This window comes from Bombina bombina, chromosome 3, assembly GCF_027579735.1.
Source record: "Bombina bombina isolate aBomBom1 chromosome 3, aBomBom1.pri, whole genome shotgun sequence".
Taxonomy (NCBI): Eukaryota; Metazoa; Chordata; class Amphibia; order Anura; family Bombinatoridae; genus Bombina; species Bombina bombina.
In genome coordinates, this window is record NC_069501.1 from 507,939,020 (window position 1) to 507,960,342 (window position 21,323).

Genomic DNA, 21,323 nt, shown 5'->3' on the forward strand with positions numbered 1-21,323 from the left:
TTTTGACAGGGCTGGGAAAGGCAGGGGCCGCTTTCCTAGCCGTACCCCATCAATCTCTCGGTCCTATTTTCAAAATATGCCCACTTCAGCAACATCCCATTCAAATTTCTTCCCATCAAGGAACAGACAATGGGCAGGTCGAAACTTCAGATACAGATCATCCCGCAGACCTTTCTCAGGTAAGTTCTCACATCTCTCTATTCACTCCTTTTTCCCAAAAAAGAATAGGAGGAAGATTAGCCCTTTTTATTCAAAATTGGCACCTTATTACTACAGATCCTTGGGTTCTTCAGACAATTACAGGTCTTCATTTAAATTTCACTTCCCCTCCAATTCAAACATTTCTTCCAACTCCAATAAAATTTTCCCAATCAGATGTGTCCCTTTTGAATCGAGAACTACTAGATCTCTTGGAAAAAGAAGCAATAGAAAAAGTATCTTTCCCTTCAAACTCCTTCATCAGCAATATGTTTCTGGTGAAGAAGAAAGAAGGGTCCTTTCGACATGTAATAAATTTAAGAGATTTAAATTGTTTTCTAGAATACAACCACTTGGAGGGTATTCATCTCCTCAGAGATTGTCTTCTAGATTTCGATTGGTTAGTTCGCCTAGATTTAAAAGATGCTTATCTAACCATTCCTATTCATCCAGATTTCAGAAATTATCTTAGTTTCCTTTTGGAAAGATTCTGTTTGGCAATTTTCTTGTCTCCCTTTTGGTCTTTCTTCAGCTCCTTGGGTTTTTACAAAAGTTTTAAAACCTGTTGTAGCTTGGTTGAGGAGAAGAGGTGTTAGTCTAATTATTTACTTGGACGATATTCTTTTACTCCACCAAGATTATTCTCAACTTCTAGATCATTTACATCTCACTATATCTCTCCTTCAGAACTTAGGTTTTATCATAAATTTCAAAAAATCTGTTCTTATTCCTTCCCAGAATCTTATTTTCTTAGGTTTTCATAACAACACCCAATCTGCTACATTAAGTCATTCGTCAGACAAAATAAAGAAGATAGATAAGATAAATAATAAATTATCTTCTCAAAAAAGACCTTTTTCCTATTCGCTTTCTTGCTCAAATTATAGGGCTTTTGTCAGCTTCAATTCAAGCTATTTTTCCAGCTCCTCTTCATTACAGAGCTCTTCAAAGATTGAAGATTCAATACCTTCGTCTAGGTTTCTCCTATTTTCACAAAATCTCTTTATCAGAGGAAACCAGAATAGAATTACAATGGTGGCTTGCCAACATAGAAGCATGGAATGGCAAAGCAATTTTCGGGTAATCTCTGGACATTATCCTGGAATCAGATGCAAGCAAATCAGGTTGGGGTGCAAGATGTGGTCCTCATATTACGGGAGGAAAATGGTCTTGTCCAGAGAAGAATTGTTTAGAACTTATAGCAGGCTCATTTGCAGTCCAAAGTTTTGTAAAAAACGATCAACCTGTTTCAATTCTCCTTCGGATGGACAATATTTCAGCAGTCAAATATGTCAATCGTTTAGGAGATACAACTTCAAAGATTTTATCCAATCTGACCAAGGATTTTATTCATCAATGTCTTTCTCAAAATATTTTTCTACAAGCAGAATATTTACCAGGTCTCAACAATAAAGCTGCAGATTGGGGTTCTCGATATTTGTCGGATGCCAGCGACTGGAAATTGAACAGAAATATTTTTCTTTTTTTACCTTTTTGCCTCTCGTCTGAATTTTCAGATTCTCCCCTTTTTCAGTTGGAGACCAGATCCCAAAGCACTAGCGACAGACGCCTTCCTGCAACACTGGCCAGTCAAAGGAGCTTATGCATTTCCACCTTTTCCGATGATTAATCGAACAATCTCATTTGTGAAAAGGAACCTATCATCTCTCCTTCTGATAACTCCTTGGTGGCCAAACCAATCTTGGTTCCGTTCTCTTCTGGAAATGTCTTTCCTTCCTCCAGTATTGATCCCTCTTCAGCAAGACCTCCTCACAAATCCCATAGGAGAGTTTCACGAACTAATTCTTCAAGGTTCCCTTCAACTTATTGCTTGGAACATTTCAGGGGATCCTGGTCCTCCGATAGTCTTTCGTCATGAACTCCTCCTTCAAGACTCTTGGGCACCAGGAACCAGAAAATGTTATCGTTCCTCCTGGTCTAAATGGTCTAGCTGGTGCGACAACAGGAGTCTGGATCCCTTTTCAGCCCCTTTAAATGAAGTTATTAATTATCTCACTTCTTTATTTGAGGCTGGTTTGGCTTATAGATCAATTAAAGTTGCACGATCTGCTATTTCAGTTGGACATGAAATTCTTCATAATATACTTATAGGTCAACATGTTACTATATGTAAACTTCTGAAAGCTATTAGAGTTAAGAAACCTCCAGTACCCAGATACAAATATTTTTGGGATGTAGATGTGGTTATTAACCTTTTTAAATCTTGGCCTGATAACTCTGATTTACCATTAAAACAACTTACATGCAAACTGGCTACATTATTATGTATTTTAGCATGTAAAAGAATTTCAGATGTTAGAGCTATAGATTATGATGCAAAAATGTTTTCTCCTCATGGTGTCATTTTTTTCCTTGTCTAGACGTACTAAAACTTTTATATTTTATCCTTATTTCTATGAACAGCCTAAACTTTGCGTTGTATATTGTCTTAAAATCTATGAATCTAGAACCATTTCTCTTCGAAACTCTTCTTCTAGTCCACTTTTGATTTCTTTTTCTCTTCCTCATTTACCTGTTTCTTCTACTACAATTAGTAGGTGGGTTAAATGGATTATGATGCAAGCTGGTGTGGACACATTTTTTACTTCCCATTCAGTTAGAGGAGCCTCGGCTTCTAAAGCTTTCTCAAATTCTGCGTCTTTACAAGATATTTTGAATGCAGCAGATTGGTCCTCTGACTGTTTTTCGTCAATTTTATTTTAAACCTATTTCCTCTATTCCCCACCATCTGGTATCCTAATTATTTGTTTGCTTTAAACTAGCAAAATATGAAGTCTCTGTCCTTGTAATAAAATTCCGATTATCCTAATATTATGGCGGAATAATCTAGATTTTATTAAGGAGACAGAGACTAATATTTTCCCACCTTTATCATTGTTTATTATTCCCTCCCTATATTTTATATTTTATTATATTTAATAATTTTTATATATATTTTCAGCTCCACCTTCTTCAACTCCAGGAATTTAAGTTTTCTTCTAAATGAAGTTTGACTAACCTGTTCATTCCACGAGGGATTCGTTTGTCCTTGTCATTGTTGTATTTCTTCAGCATGTGTTGCATTTTTTCTGAATTTTGTTTCTTCCTTCTTCCAATTATTTTCTTCTTCATCGCATCAAACAGAAAAGAGGATGTTTAACTGTCTACTTGGACTATTTATCCACCAATCAGCAAGAACAACCCAGGTTGTTCACCAAAAATGCGCCGGCATCTAAACTTACATTCTTGCATTTCAAATAAAGATACCAAGAGAATGAAGAAAATTTGATAATAGGAGTAAATTAGAAAGTTGCTTAAAAATTCATGCTCTATCTGAATCGCAAAAGAAAAAAATGTGGGTTCAGTGTCTCTTTAAGGTGAGGGAACTTGTCAGCAGAAGGGAGGCAGCACAGAAACAAGGGTTTCTGAGTGTGTGACAAATCCTGTGATAAACTTTGCTGGAAACCAGAATTTATTCTATCCAACCTGTTAGTATATACTATATATATTTACAATATCATTTATTATTATATCAGCAGTAATCTCCAGTAAAATGTTGGAGAACTTATCTTAGCAGTTGCCAACCAATTATAAATGTATTTACGTAACAATATATCTATTATGCCTCCAATAAAAATGTCAGTATATCCTATAAATATGAATATTAATAATTCATATTTAATCCTTAGTTCTTGATTAGTTATCTTTAGACACCTTGAATTATATGTATGTAAAAACTAGATTATGAATCAATTATACACACTTATTCCGTTACAATTTTCTATACAAAGCAGATGATAAAATGTACCTCTAAAAATTAACCTTACTCACAATAAGTCACTTGTTAAAATATCACAATGAAAATACCAGAATATGGACTGCTAATTTAACAGTGCTTAGTTAAACAATATAACAAGATACTTCACACAAATCTTACCAAATCTCAATAAATCTGAGAGAACTGTCAGGGAAGTATAATTAAGCTATTTAGCCCACAAATGGTTCTATATAACAAATTAAAACACCAGAAATTGTATATATTATTAATTAAACAGCCAATTTATATGCCAATATGTCTGGCCTGGAATAACCTCTTATTCAGCCACAATAAAACAAATCCTAAAATATATATAGCAATAACTGTAATTAACTTTTGATATTAAAATACAAAAAATCTTTCTAAACATTAATATTTAATACCAGTATACTTACTACCCTTGGTCTAATCAATCTATACTATAATTGCGTTTGTAATGTCCGTCGCCAGTTGCAAACGCATCCTCAATGGAATGTTGTCAGCGCGAGGCCAAAATAATTCACCTGGATGCAGCAAAGCTGCATCCAGGTGGATTCCGTAAATGGCAGGGTGGTGCCACCCTGCCATTTTCGGAATCCACCAGGATGCAGCGAAGGAAAACTGAGCATTACAAAAAAAAAAAAACACCCGCACGAAGTATAACAAAAAGAAAAAACTCCCACACGAAGTATTAACACATACACCGCAAACCCACACATTGCAAAATAATAAAGTAATTAACCCCTTAATCGTCAACCACCCACATTGTAATAAACCTAATTACCCTATTATAACCCATAAACCACAAAACCCCCACATGGCAATAAACCTATTAACCCCTAAACCGCAAAACCCCAACATCGCAATAAACCTAATTAAACTATTAACCCCTTAAACAGCCAAAACCCACAATGCAAATAACATTAAATTACTAAGCCCACCTAACCTAACACTCCCTAAATTAACACAAATTACCTAAACTAAAAAATACTAAAGTTGCATAAAATTAAAGAAGCTAAGATTACAAAAAATAAATAAAGGCTAACAATACAGAACATAAAAAAACAAATTACAAAAGTTTACAAAATTAAACCTTATCACTATGAAAATAAAAAAGCCCCCCCCCCCCCAAATAAAAACACCCCCTAATCAGGGCATTGCCCCAAGATAAACAGCTCTTTTACATTCAAAATACACAAAATCCCCCTTAACAGTAAAACCCCCCACCCACCAAACCCCCCCAAAATAAAAAACCTAACACTAAAAAAACCAAACTACCCATTGCCCTGAAAAGGGTATTTGTTGGGCATTTCCCTTAAAAGGGCATTTAGCTCTTTCACAAAATGCCCACCCTAATCTAAATTTAAAAAAAAAACACCAAAAAAAAAAAAAACTAAATCTAACCCCCAGGTTGGTACTTACCATTCCTGAAGTCCGACGGAGAAGGTCCTGTCCCATGCGGTGAAGTCTTCTTCCAAGCGGCGACCTCTTCTTTCTTCTTCCAGGAATAATCCGGCGCGGAGCGGATTGAAGAGCTGAAAACCGATGACCGCGGAGCTGAAGACAGGCGACCCTGGAACTGAAGACTGGCGACCGCGGAGCCATGGAGCATGGAGAATCCTCTTCTTCCGATCGCCGCTGTACACTTAATAGTGAATTCAAGGTACGCGATTAAAGATGGCGTCCCTTGAATTCCTATTGGCTGATTTGATTCTTCAAATTCAAATCAGCCAATAGGATGAGAGCTACTCAAATCCTATTGGCTGTTCAAATCAGCAAATAGGATGAGAGCTACTGAAATTCTATTGGCTATTCAAATCAGCCAATAGAATTTCAGTAGCTCTCATCCTATTGACTGTTCAAATTAAGGAAAAATGAGGATATAAAAGAGAGGCTTTTTCATAGACACCTGTGACATACCATTTGTTCCTATCATGCCTGTCTTATTGTGCCATCTTCACTTTATGTTCTACCCTCCCCCTTCTCAGTGTACCATCCTCTCCCACCACAATCCTCTGACTTTGTTAACGTTTCCTGCAATCTGCTCCAGTTTACTCATTTTTCCTTGTTAGCAGTTAACGCCACTTAGTTAATAGAGCCCGTGCTGTCTCTGCCTGCTTTCTCGCAGTTCTCCTCCAGGGGGATCAGGCATACCACCAACATCTCGCATGGTAACTGCAGCTAAATTAAATATAGGCTTTAAGCTTCTCTCAGCCTCTCACTCCCCAAAGACTCTGTGAAGATTGATATTATTTTTATGTTACTCTGACCATGTCTTTACTTTTGGTTTGAGCGGATATTTTAGTAAAAATTATATAAAGACAACCATTTCCTCTCCATCATACTTCTGCTGCTCGTAAGCAGGTGTGTTTGTGCAGACAGAACATTCTGCTGAAAAATGCAAATGCTAAAATTGACAAAAAAGTAAATAGCATAGCCCTCTGAGCATAAATAAGGCAAGGAGCATATAGGAAGTGGGGTAAAATAAAACTATTTGTTTTGGTGCCAAGTATGACTCACAACGCAAAAAGAAGTATATAATTTTTTTGGCTCCAACATCCAGAAATGACGCAACTCACGTCATAACAAACAAAACTTCGCGCCACAACCTGGCGTCAACTATGACAAACTTGCGTCATCATAGACGCACATTTACGCCAAAAAATTCTCGCGCCAAGAATGACGCAATAAATAACAGCATTTTGCGCCCTCGCGAGCCTAATTTGCCCGCAAGTTTTAAAAGAAAAACAAGTCAAATTGAAAAAAAGACTATACCCCAGGTAAGACAAAAAATTCCTAAAACATGATTCCCATATTGAAACTGCCAGACTGCAAAGGGAAATACACATAGAGCTGACTCATGGCAAATATAAGTAAATACATATATTTAGAACTTTTTATAAATACATAAAGGCCAACCATAGCCGAAAGTGTCTTAAATAATGATACATACTTACCGAAAGACACCCATCCAACATACAGCAGATTGTCAAACCAGTACTGAAAACTATCAGCAGAGGTAATGGTATAAGAGTATATCGTCGATCTGAAAAGGAGGTAGGAGATGAATCCCTACGACCAATAACAGAGAACCCTTGAAAAGATTTTCCGTGAGAAAAACCATTAAAAAAATCGATAGGCGACACTCTCTTCACATCCCTCTGACAAACACTGTACTCTGAGAGGAATTGGGCTTCAGAATGCTTAGAAGCGTTTATAGAAGAAATCATAAAAATCAAGCACAAACTTACTTCACCACCTCCATAGGAGGCAACGTTTGTAAAACTGAATTGTGGGTGTGGTGAGGGGTGTATTTATAGGCATTTTAAGGTTTGGGAAACTTAGCCCCTCCTGGTAGGATTGTATATCCCATACGTCACTAGATGATAGACTCATTCCTTTTCAATATAAATATAGCCCACATATTTGTACATCTCTTGATAGTGTCATTTTGAATGCATGAAAACACAATTTAGGTATAATTTATGGGGCAACTTATTGCATGAGTCTCCCTGCATTGGTACTCTTCTGTCTATTCAGATATCTGAAAATAAAAGAAGCTGTGTTATTATTCTGAGATCTTGGAACACTTTTTAAATCTACCAATGCAGCTATTATTCAATTCACTTAATTTTTAATATTATACAAACAGACAATCTTCTAGGTTCATATATATATTATTACCATACTGAGGTACAAATTAAATATTTGAAAATCAGACACAAGAAATTAAGTTTCAATCTTATGCTTTCAACCATACATATGTTTCAAAGTAGATTTCTTTGCAATTCCTTGGAGACGCTACGTCTGAACTTGGTGTATTTGAACTCAGTATGGGACAATTTAACACCTATATGATAAGAGCTACATCCTCTGAGATTCAGCTAGCTTCAAAGATCACTTCAGACTGAGCGACTACTCCTTCAGATAGGAAAAGTCCTTATACAGGCTTCCTTTGAAGTGGATAATTGAGACATCCTGAGCTTAGAGTCTATTTCTTTGTTCTACAAATCTGTGTTTCAGAATAAAAAGGGGGTCGATACCACCTAATTTTGTGTCATTCACAGTGCAGCCAAATTAATTCATAGTAGGTATTAGCTAAATGAGATATTAAATTATGTGATATCCAATGCCACTCAGCCATACCCTGACAGACCTTATTCCACTAGAAACAAAGAATAGGTGGTGACTATAAACTTTTCATTTGTCAATTTCACATTTATATTGTTTCTATATTTATATAAACAGACTATATTCAAGCCATCCTACTTTGAGAAGACTGTGATCCATTAGGCCCCAACGTTGATCGATCTGTGAGTGCCTGGTTATTTTAGGATTGTTAAGGTGAAACCAATTACCTGAAGGACATTCCTACCAAAAGTTGCCTCAGAAGAAGAAAAAACATCAAAATAGTAGAACTTTGTAAAAGTATGCAAAGAAAACCAAACTGAAGCCTCATTCTTGAAGGCCCAAGAAGTGGTTACTGTTTAGTTTATATCCCATTTTATTTTAAAGAACTGTATCTTTGCATTTATTCTTTTTCTTTTGTATTTCTTCTGTATGTCTTCTGCAATTTGGCACTGTGTAACCTGCATTTGTTATTAAACATATAAATAATCTATTAAATTATAACTCAGCACACCTTTAAGGATATAATGCTTAATTTTATTTGTTCAAACTTAAATAACTATCAAAATCCAAACTCACAGTCCATTCACACATTCATCAAGCATACTATAAAAAAGATTCAATCCCAGGCGTCCCTGGGTGAATCAAAAAGCAGCTGTTATCTTATGAGAACAAATATGTTTCTGCTTGAGGTCTGGAAACAGTTCAATGTAGATATATAGAGATATATGAAAAAGTCCCATATATAAAAAAAGTAAGAACTGAGTCCAGTGAATTGTGGCTGTTACGAACTCAGGGAGTTTGTCATGCTGATAATCAACTGACTGAGACGCTGTTTGATACACTTCTGATACACTTCCGATACTAAGCTTCTGTAGCAGATAAAATCACTCGTATTAAGGTGGACATCGCACTCTGTGACCGGATAGAAGCGTGGATGAGTCATCTCCCTTCCGCAAGTGTGGATCAAAAATTGGGAAGCAAAATTTGACTCGATGAGTAACGAAACCGCAAGTATCTGTTCACATACTAACATGCATATTATGTAATGGCCACTCTAAATGAATATACATACATCTGAGACAAAGAGATATGTGTGCTTGCATATAATAGGACATTCAGATCATTGTTCCAAGACAGAGTATTATATGCCGTTTGGATTTATTGACTAACATCTATGCATACATTTAACTTTTGCATGAACTCTTGCTGTTGCTTTAAGTGCTGTATATATAACGAGCTCTTCCCTGCCGCAAGTGTGGATTGAAAGTGGGACAACTTTGGGAGTTCGTAAGAGATAAAATACAGTTTTATGGCTTGGCAATGGCAATTAACATACACGGAGAATTAACTAACCAGCTTGCTCTACTAATCACAGTGACATAAGAATAGAGAACCTGAGGAATCGCAAGTTTATGCTGAATATGCTTTGAGTATGTCTGTGGTTTTAAGAGAGCTTATTGAATGTTAAAGATACAGAAGAGTGGACTATGATTTGAAAAGAGTGACGGGACTTGAGCTAAGTTGTTATTAAGAAATATATTGGAAGTGACGTGGTTCGTAACAGCCACAATTCACTGGACTCAGTTCTTACTTTTTTTATATAAGGGACTTTTTCATATATCTCTATATATCTACATTGAACTGTTTCCAGACCTCAAGCAGAAACATATTTGTTCTCATAAGATGACAGCTGCTTTTTGATTCACCCAGGGACGCCTGGGATAGAATCTTTTTTATAGTATGCTTGATGAATGTGTGAATGGACTGTGAGTTTGGATTTTGATAGATTGTTATTTAAGTTTGAACAAATAAAATTAAGCATTATATCCTTAAAGGTGTGCTGAGTTATAATTTAATAGATTGTTTTGAGTATTTTGTGAGGCAATACTTGACTCTTGCACCCCCCTAGCTATACTAATAAAAGCTTTCATTTTGTTATGCATATAAGATTATCAACTGATAATTAGGTAGTGCTGTGACTAATAAATATTTTTTAATATAAATAATCTAATTCTGTCTTTGGTCTCCAATATCTGAATTCACACTCAATAGAGATAAGGTTAATGTCAAGTTACCTAATTGATAATCGCGTGAGTTACTGGGTTCCCAAATCATCCTTATTCAAAACACTTGGTGCTGGCAGTATTGTTAATCTGGGGTGGTGTAGGAAGGATTTGAGGGTTAATTTGGTGTCTATTTAGGTCCTTGTAGAAGGAAATGTGTAAGGGAATCAGAGGCTGAGTGTTATTAACCCCTTCATGCCCACACTCTCCCCCCTTATCGCTTGTGCAAACGTTTGCAATCCACTCGCAATCTGGCCCTAAATGTTTTTCATTGCCTACAGTTAGAGTGATGGTAAATTCTAGTGTTTAAAAAAAATGCTAGTATTTACCATCATTAAAAATAAGGCAACGGCATTCATCAGTTTAAAAAAATCTAATGAATAGGTACCTTTATTTCGCCACGACTTCAGCACTAAATTAAGCGCTCACAGCGCAACTCAATTTTTCAGTGAGAGGATATTTCCACCTCTTAGCCAATAGCTGTATTTGTCCTTTGGCATTATGCTATAGCACAGCTGTTGGCTAAGAGGTTGAAAGTCACCTCATTGAGCTGTGCCATTGGTGGTCAGAAGGCAGTTAGGTTAGCACTGAAGACGCAGTGAAATAAAGGTACCTATTCATCTTATTTTTTTAAACTGATGAATGAAGGTCGCATTTCTTTTTAGTGATGGTAAATCCTAGCGTTTTTCAAATGCTAGAATTTATCATCACTTTAAGTCGAAATTAAAGGTAAAAGGATTTGATACAGCATGAAATAAAAAATAAAAAAATGTATTTGTTATTACTTTTGCTTAGTTCTCTTGGTATCCTTAGTTAAAGAGTAATCCTAGGTAAGCTCAGGAGCGTGCATGTGCTCTTATAGAAGTGAACCAAGCAGCTGTATGGAAATCTCACACATTCGTTCCTTACTATCAACAAGATTTCATGCAGTTTCATTTGGCTAAATAGGGACACAAGATTTTATCTTCAGTGGTTTCTAAATAACTTTTGTATATTTGCATAATTTCTTTGTTGCTGTTTTCTTCCAACCTATTTGTTGTGCAGTACTGATTGCCTTTCTGGTAAAAGCCAGTCAGAGTCAAGACAACTAGAAATTTACACCAAAAATAATTTCTATATCTTGCTTAATACCTCTGGATTACTCTTTCTGCGCTATCCTCTTTCTTTTCAACGTTACCCATAGTCTGTTTTGTTTTATGACCCAAAAGGGAAGGGTGTGCTACACCGAGATATAGAAATTGCTGATATGCAATGCAACAAGATATAGAAATAGCTGTATTTCTTTTTTCATTTCAAGTTTATTTGAACATATAAAATGTTTTACTTTATTAGGCATAAGGAAATTTGTTGAGTTGTATGTCACTTTTAAGGTTGCATTTACTCTCATTATGCATGTGTCAATAAATGTAAAGAAACAATTATCATACCTAGTAAATGAGTCCATATGTTCCCAGTCTCTGTGTGTATTCGGAAGATGCTTCTGAAACAGGCTCTGAATGATGGCATTGGGGGGCGGTGACCATGGAGAAGATAATCATTGTCTTTCAGCCAGTCAGGAAGCACGTCATATGGGATGACTCTCCAGCGCCCTTCCCACACCTTAATGTAAAAACAATAGAAAAAATATCAAGCTTTATATATTGCAATAAACCGATTTCATCAACTCTAAGAACCACCATATAAAAGTGGCCTCCGGAGTAGGCTAAAACAAATACTCCTTTACCATGATCTCAGGTTGAATGGTAGCAGGTTCACAAATATTTTGCAAAAACACTTCATCACAGAAAGGGTTTCTGATTTACAGAACAAACTTCCATTAGAGGTGTTAAAGACAAACACAGTGGGGTACTTCAAGAATACCTGGGATAACATAAGACACTAATTAAAAGGATGTTAAACAGTAAATACATGCTAGACATAAAAGCAAAGATTAGCCTTGCCTTAGAACAATATGTATATTTATTTATTTTAAAATTCGAGAAAAAAGCTCCCAATCAAAAGGTAATATAACAAAGTATAATAGGCAATATAAATTAGACATACCTAAAAGTTTAGAATAGTAACATTAATTAATAGAAATACTAAGCCCAAAGGTTGGAAAAGTAAGAAACTAGGGAATACATTCAGATCCATTATCCCCACAATTACAGGGTGGGGAGGTGGAGAAAGATACAAACTGAATACCATGTTGCTTGCAAGTGGAGGACAAAATTATCAAGATAATCATGGATAAGTACAGCATACAGGAAACACAACACTGATAATAAACACAAATAAAATCTAGAACCCTTGACACAAGCTTGCCTTTTCCTCTAGGATCTGTGCTAGAGATAGGAAGGCCCCCGAAAAAAATATTGAGGGAAGAATTTTTTTTTTTCTTCAAAGCCACGTTTAGAACAATTGATTCATATATTTTAGTAATTCCTGTACCCTGAAGACAAATCCTGGAATCCAATTCAAATACTAAAAAAATATTAAGGAATCAATTCTAAAAAAAAAAGACAAAACATAATTTATGCTTACATGATAAATATATTTATTTCCGGATATGGTCCACGGAATCATCAACTACTAGTGGGAATATCACTCCTGGCCAGCAGGAGGAGGCAAAGAGCACCACAGCAAAGCTGCTATATATGTCACTTCCCTTACCCATAACCTCCAGTTATTCAGCCAAAGGGAAAAAGAAGATAACACAAAGGTGTAGATGTGCCTGAGGTTTTAAGTAAAAAATAACTGTCTTAAATAAAGGGTGGGCCATGGACTCACCATATCCGGAAATAAATAAATTTAACAGGTAAGCATAAATTATGTTTTGTTTCCTAAGATATGGTGAGACCACGGAATCATCAAATACTAGTGAGAACCAATAACCAAGCTAGAGGACACAGATGATTAGGGAGGGACAAGACAGGTAACCTAAACAGAAGGCACCACTGCATGAAGAACCTTTCTCTTAAAAGAAGCCTCAGCTGAGACAAAAATATCAAATTTGGAAAAAGCATGCAGAGAGGACCAAGTTGCAGCCTTGCAAATCTGTTCTAAAGAAACTTACTTCTTGAAAGCCCAAGAAGAAGGGACAGCACTAGTGAAATGAGCTGAAATTCTCTCAGGAGGCGGCTGTCCAGCAGTCTCATAAATCAAACACATTATACTACTCAACCAAAGAGAAAGAGAAGTAGCTGAAGCTCTCTGAGCTTTATGTTTCCCAGAGAAACAAACAGCAAACTGGCGAAAATCCTTAGTCGCCTGTAGATAGAAAATAAAAGCACACACAACATCAAAGTTGTGCAACAAATGTTCCTTATGAGAAGAAAGATAAGAACACAGAGAAGAAACAATTTTCTGATAAATATATCTATCCAAAACCAGTTAAGAAGAAAACCTAACTAATACGAATAACCGCCTTAACTGCATGAAAGATACGATAAGGTGAATCACACTGAAAACTGAGAGCTCTGAGACTCTCCAAGCAGAAAAGATAGCAACGAGAAACAAAATCTTCCAAAATAACAACTTAATATCTATGGAAAGTAAAGGCTCAAACAGAGCCTACTGCAAAACTTTAAGAACAAGGGCAAAAACCTAAGGGGGAGCAACCGACTTAAACACAGGCCTGATGCAGACTAGTGCCTGACAAAAAGATTGCACTTCTGGCACGTCCACCAGATGCTCATGTAGCAAAAAAACATAATTTATGCTTACCTGATACATTTATTTCTCTTCTGGTGTATCCAGTCCACGGATCATCCATTACTTGTGGGATATTCTCCTTCCCAACAGGAAGTTGCAAGAGGATCACCCACAGCAGAGCTGCTATATAGCTCCTCCCCTAACTGCCATATCCAGTCATTCGACCGAAAACAAGCAGAGTAAGGAGAAACCATAGGGTGCAGTGGTGACTGTAGTTTAAAGTTAAAAAATACCTGCCTTAAAATGACAGGGCGGGCCGTGGACTGGATACACCACAAGAGAAATAAATTTATCAGGTAAGCATAAATTATGTTTTCTCTTGTAAGGTGTATCCAGTCCACGGATCATTCATTACTTGTGGGATACCAATACCAAAGCTAAAGTACACGGATGAAGGGAGGGACAAGGCAGGTACTTAAACGGAAGGAACCACTGCCTGTAAAACCTCTCTCCCAAAAATAGCCTCCGAAGAAGCAAAAGTATCAAATTTATAGAATTTTGAAAAGGTACGAAGCGAAGACCAAGTCGCCGCCTTGCAAATCTGTTCAACAGAAGCCTCATTTTTAAAAGCCCATGTGGAAGCCACAGCTCTACTAGAATGAGCTGTAATCCTTTCAGGAGGCTGCTGGCCAGCAGTCTCATAAACTAAGCGGATTATGCTCCTTAGCCAAAACGAAAGAGAGGTTGCCGAAGCCTTTTGGCCTCTCCTCTGTCAAGAGTAGACGACAAACAAAGCAGATGTTTGACGAAAATCTTTAGTAGCTTGTAAATAATACTTTAAAGCACGAACCACGTCAAGATTGTGTAATAGACGTTCCTTCTTTGAAGAAGGATTAGGACACAATAATGGAACAACAATCTCCTGATTGATATTCTTATTAGATACCACCTTAGGTAAAAACCCAAGTTTGGTACGCAGAACTACCTTATCTGCATGGAAGATCAGATAAGGAGAATCACATTGTAAGGCAGATAACTCGGAAACTCTATGAGCCGAGGAAATAGCTACCAAAAAGAGAACTTTCCAAGATAAAAGTTTGATATCTATGGAATGAAGAGGTTCAAACGGAACCCCTTGAAGAACTTTAAGAACCAAATTTAAGCTCCATGGCAGAGCAACAGGTTTAAACACAGGCTTGATTCTAACTAAAGCCTGACAAAATGCCTGAAAGTCTGGAACATCCGCCAGACGCTTGTGCAAAAGAATAGACAGAGCAGAAATCTGTCCCTTTAAGGAACTAGCTGACAACCCTTTTTCCAATCCTTCTTGGAGAAAGGATAACATCTTGGGAATCCTGACCTTACTCCATGAGAAACCCTTGGATTCACACCAATAAAGATATTTACGCCAAATCTTATGATAGATTTTCCTGGTGACAGGCTTTCGTGCCTAAATTAAGGTATCAATGACTGACTCGGAGAAGCCACGCTTTGATAAAATCAAGCGTTCAATCTCCAGGCAGTCAGCCTCAGAGAAATTAGATTTGGATGGTTGAAAGGACCTTGAAGTAGAAGGTCCTGTCTCAGCGGCAGAGTCCATGGTGGAAAGGATGACATGTCCACCAGATCTGCATACCAAGTCCTGCGTGGCCACGCAGGCGCTATCAAGATCACCGATGCTCTCTCCTGCTTGATTTTGGCAATCAGACGAGGGAGCAGAGGAAACGGTGGAAACACATAAGCCAGGTTGAAAGACCAAGGTGCTGCTAGTGCATCTATCAGCGTCGCCTTGGGGGTCCCTGGACCTGGATCCGTAACAAGGAAGCTTGGCATTCTGGCGACGAGACGCCATGAGATCCAGTTCTGGTTTGCCCCAACGATGAATCAATTGTGCAAACACCTCCGGATGGAGTTCCCACTCCCCCGGATGAAAAGTCTGTCGACTTAGAAAATCCGCCTCCCAGTTCTCTATACCTGGGATATGGATAGCTGATAGGTGGCAAGAGTGAATCTCTGCCCAGCGAATTATCCTTGAGACTTCTAACATCGCTAGGGAACTCCTTGTTCCCCCTTGATGGTTGATGTAAGCCACAGTTGTGATGTTGTCCAACTGAAATCTGATGAACCTCATTGCCGCTAGCTGAGGCCAAGCCTGAAGAGCATTGAATATCGCTCTCAGTTCTAGAATGTTTATTGGAAGGAGTGTCTCCTCCTGAGTCCACGATCCCTGAGCCTTCAGGGAGTTCCAAACTGCCCCCCAGCCTCGAAGGCTGGCATCTGTCGTTACAATTGTCCAATCTGGCCTGCGAAAGGTCATACCTTTGGACAGATGGACCCGAGATAGCTACCAGAGAAGAGAATCCCTGGTCTCTTAATCCAGATTTAGTAGAGGGGACAAATCTGTGTAATCCCCATTCCACTGACTGAGCATGCAGAGTTGCCGCTACCATTAAGCCGATTACTTCCATACACTGAGCCACCGAAGGGCGAGAAGTAGAATAAAGAACACGGCAGGAATTTAGAAGTTTTGATAACCTGGACTCTGTCAGGTAAATCCTCATTTCTACAGAATCTATTAGAGTTCCCAGAAAGGAGACTCTTGTGAGAGGGGATAGAGAACTCTTTTCTTCGTTCACCTTCCACCCATGCAACCTCAGAAATGCCAGAACTATGTCCGTATGAGACTTGGCAATTTGGAAATTTGACGCCTGTATCAGGATGTCGTCTAAATAAGGGGCCACTGCTATGCCCCGCGGTCTTAGGACCGCCAGAAGTGACCCCAGAACCTTCGTAAAGATTCTTGGGGCTGTAGCTAATCCAAAGGAAAGAGCTACAAACTGGTAATGCCTGTCTAGGAAGGCAAACCTGAGAAACCAATGATGATCTTTGTGTATCGGAATGTGAAGATAAGCATCCTTTAAATCCACTGTAGTCATATATTGACCCTCCTGGATCATAGGTAGGATGGTACGAATAGTCTCCATCTTGAATGATGGAACTCTGAGGAATTTGTTTAAGATCTTGAGATCTAAAATTGGTCTGAAGGTTCCCTCTTTTTTGGGAACCACAAACAGATTTCAGTAAACTACCTGTCCCTGTTCCTCCTTTGGAACTGGACGGATCACTCCCATAACTAGGAGGTCTTGAACACAGTGTAAGAATGCCTCTCTCTTTATCTGGTTTGCAGATAATTGTGAAAGGTGAAATCTCCCTTTTGGAGGGGAAGCTTTGAAGTCCAGAAGATATCCCTGGGATATAATTTCCAACGCCCAGGGATCCTGGACATCTCTTGCCCACGCCTGGGCGAAGAGTGAAAGTCTGCCCCCTACTAGATTTGTTACCGGATAGGGGGCCGATCCTACATGCTGTCTTAGAGGCAGCAGCAGGCTTTTTGGCCTGCTTGCCTTTATTCCAGGTCTGGTTAGGTTTCCAGACCGACTTGGACTGAGCAAAAGTTCCCTCTTTTTTTGCATTAGAGGAAGTTGATGCCGCACTCGCCTTGAAGTTTCAAAAGGCACGAAAATTAGTCTGTTTGGCCCTTGATTTGGACCTATCCTGAGGAAGGGCATGACCTTTTCCTCCAGTGATATCAGAAATGATCTCCTTCAAACCAGGCCCGAATAGGGTTTGCCCCTTGAAGGGAATGTTAAGCAGCTTAGACTTTGAAGTAACGTCAGCTGACCATAGCGCCCTGCGCGCCTGAATAGCAAAACCAGAATTCTTAGCCGTTAGTTTAGTCAAATGAACAATGGCATCAGAAACAAAAGAAATGGCTAGCTTAAGTGCTCTAAGCTTGTCAAGTATGTCATCCAATGGGGTCTCTACCTGTAAAGCCTCTTCCAGAGACTCAAACCAGAAAGCCGCAGCAGCAGTGACTGGGGCAATGCATGCAAGGGGCTGTAGAATAAAACCTTGTTGAATAAACATTTTCTTAAGGTAACCCTCTAACTTTTTATCCATTGGATCTGAAAAAGCACAACTGTCCTCGACAGGGATAGTAGTACGCTTAACCAGGGTAGAAACTGCTCCCTCCACCTTAGAGACTGTCTGCCATAAGTCCCGTGTGGTGGCATCTATTGGAAACATTTTCTTAAAAATAGGAGGGGGAGAGAACGGCACACCAGGTCTATCCCATTCCTTAGAAATAATTTCTGTAAACCTTTTAGGTATTGGAAAAACATCAGTACACACCGGCACTGCATAGTATTTATCCAATCTACACAATTTCTCTGGCACTGCAATTGTATCACAGTCATTCAAAGCAGCTAAAACCTCCCTGAGCAATACGCGGAGGTGTTCAAGCTTAAATTTAAATGTAGACATATCAGAATCAGGTTGAATCCTCTTCCCTGAGTCAGAAACATCACCCACAGAAAGAAGCTCTCCTTCCTCAGCTTCTGCATATTGTGAGGGAGTATCAGACACAGCTCTTAAAGCGTCAGTATGCTCTGTATTTCTTCTAACTCCAGAGCTGTCTCGCTTTCCTCTAAACCCAGGTAGTCTGGATAATACCGCTGACAGTGTATTATCCATGACCGCCGCCATGTCTTGTAAAGTAAACGCTATGGGCGCACTAGATGTACTTGGCGCCATTAGAGCATGAGTCCCTTGAGCGGGAGTCAAAGGGTCTGACACGTGGGGCGAGTTAGTCGGCATAACTTCCCCCTCGTCAGATTCCTCTGGTGATACATTTTTTAAAGACAGAATATGATCTTTATTACTTAAAGTAAAATCAGTACATTTGGTATACATTCTAAGAGGGGGTTCCACCATGGCTTCTAAACATATGTAGTAAACAATGTAGTAATGCAGCGAGTAAGGCAAGCAGAATGCTTGGATGTATTGGTAGAGGTATTTGCAGCAGAAATAGTAAGGTTCTTATGCCACTTTATAGATCATTAGTTAGGCCTCATCTTGAGTATTGTGTGCAGTTCTGGAGACCATATCTTCAGAAGGATATTAACAAACTTGAATCTGTGCAAAGGAGGGCTACCAAAATGGTACATGGTCTAAAAAATAAAACTTACCAGGATAGGCTCATTGACCTAAATATGTATAGCTTAGAGGAGAGAAGGGAAAGAGGTGATATGATAGCAACTTTCAAGTACATTAAAGGGTTTAGTAAAACTGAGGCTGTGGGTATTTTACATAAAATGGAAAATTCAAGAACAAGGGGTCATGAGCTCAAGCTAAAGGGTAGTAGATTCAGAAGTAATTTGAGGAAGCACTTCTTTACAGAAAGAGTGATTGATTTATGGAATAAACTTCCTCAAGAGGTAGTAGCAACAAACACTGTGGGGGACTTTAAAAATGCATGGGACAAGCATAGGGCTATCCTACGAACTAGATAAGTTTATACTGTTAGGTAAGGTCGGGCAGACTTGCTGGGCCTATGGCTCTTATCTGCCGTCAATATCTATGTTTCTATGAACAAGGAGTTTCCTCTATGTCAGACATGTTTAAACAGACTAGCAATGAGACCAGCAAGCTTGGAAAACACTTTAAATCAAGTTAATAAGCAAAAAATAAAAACGGTACTGTGCCTTTAAGAGAAACAAATTTTGTCAGAATTTGAAAAACAGTGAAAAAAGGCAGTAAATCAAATGAAATTTTTACAGTGTGTATAATAAGCTAACAGAGTATTGCACCCACTTGCAAATGGATGATTAACCCCTTAGTTCAAAAAACGGATAAAAAAAAACGATATAGACGTTTTCTTTCATGTAATTAGCAAGAGTCCATGAGCTAGTGACGTATGGGATATACATTCCTACCAGGAGGGGCAAAGTTTCCCAAACCTCAAAATGCCTATAAATACACCCCTCACCACACCCACAAATCAGTTTTACAAACTTTGCCTCCTATGGAGGTGGTGAAGTAAGTTTGTGCTAGATTCTACGTTGATATGCGCTCCGCAGCAGGTTGGAGCCTGGTTTTCCTCTCAGCGTGCAGTGAATGTCAGAGGGATGTGAGGAGAGTATTGCCTATTTGAATTCAATGATCTCCTTCTACGGGGTCTATTTCATAGGTTCTCTGTTATCGGTCGTAGAGATTCATCTCTTACCTCCCTTTTCAGATCGACGATATACTCTTATATATATATATATATATACCATTACCTCTGCTGATTTTCGTTTCAGTACTGGTTTGGCTTTCTACAACATGTAGATGAGTGTCCTGGGGTAAGTAAGTCTTATTTTCTGTGACACTCTAAGCTATGGTTGGGAACTTTTTTATAAAGTTCTAAATATATGTATTCAAACATTTATTTGCCTTGACTCAGAATGTTCAACATTCCTTATTTCAGACAGTCAGTTTCATATTTGGGATTATGCATATGAATAAATCAATTTTTTTCTTACCTTAAAATTTGACTTTTTCCCTGTGGGCTGTTAGGCTCGCGGGGGCTGAAAATGCTTCATTTTATTGCGTCATTCTTGGCGCGGACTTTTTTGGGGAAAATTTTTTTTTCTGTTTCCGGCGTCATACGTGTCGCCGGAAGTTGCGTCATTTTTGACGTTCTTTTGCGCCAAAGGTGTCGGCGTTCCGGATGTGGCGTCATTTTTGGCGCCAAAAGCATTTAGGCGCCAAATAATGTGGGCGTCATTTTTGGCGCTAAAAAAATATGGGCGTCACTATTGTCTCCACATTATTTAAGTCTCATTATTTATTGCTTCTGGTTGCTAGAAGCTTGTTCACTGGCATTTTTTCCCATTCCTGAAACTGTCATTTAAGAAATTTGATCAATTTTGCTTTATATGTTGTTTTTTCTATTACATATTGCAAGATGTCCCACGTTGAAACTGAGTCAGAAGATACTTCTGGAAAATTGCTGCCTGGTGCTGGAGCTACCAAAGCTAAGTGTATCTGCTGTAAACTTATGGTATCTGTTCCTCCAGCTGTTGTTTGTACTGTTTGTCATGACAAACTTGTTAATGCAGATAATATTTCCTTTAGTACTGTTACATTACCTGTTGCTGTTCCGTCAACATCTAATGCACAGAGTGTTCCTGATAACATAAGAGATTTTGTTTCTAAATCCATTAAGAAGGCTATGTCTGTTATTCCTCCTTCTAGTAAACGTAAAAAGTCTTTTAAAACTTCTCATTTTTCAGATGAATTTTTAAATGAACATCATCATTCTGATTCTGATAATGGTTCTTCTGGTTCAGAGGATTCTGTCTCAGAGGTTGATGCTGATAAATCTTCATATTTATTTAAAATGGAATTTATTCGTTCTTTACTTAAAGAAGTCCTAATTGCATTAGAAATTGAGGATTCTTGTCCTCTTGATACTAAATCTAAACATTTAGATAAGGTTTTTAAATCTCCTGTAGTTATTCCAAAAGTTTTTCTTGTCCCTGGTGCTATTTCTGAAGTAATTTACAGGGAATGGAATAATTTGGGTAATTCATTTACTCCTTCTAAACGTTTTAAGTAATTATATCCTGTGCCATCTGACAGATTAGAGTTTTGGGACAAAATCCCTAAGGTTGATGGGG

At 38.2% G+C, this 21,323-nt stretch overlaps 1 protein-coding gene across 2 annotated transcripts in view; it reads right to left on the reverse strand.

Moving 5' to 3' along the window:
- ADIPOR1 (adiponectin receptor 1) overlaps positions 1 to 21,323 on the reverse strand; it is a 454,062-nt gene that overhangs the window by 216,656 nt on the left and 216,083 nt on the right. For both annotated transcript variants that reach the window (XM_053706909.1, XM_053706910.1), the window contains one exon: positions 11,616 to 11,787. In XM_053706909.1, the coding sequence (XP_053562884.1) occupies positions 11,616 to 11,787 (172 nt within the window). The remainder of the gene's footprint in view (positions 1 to 11,615; positions 11,788 to 21,323) is intronic.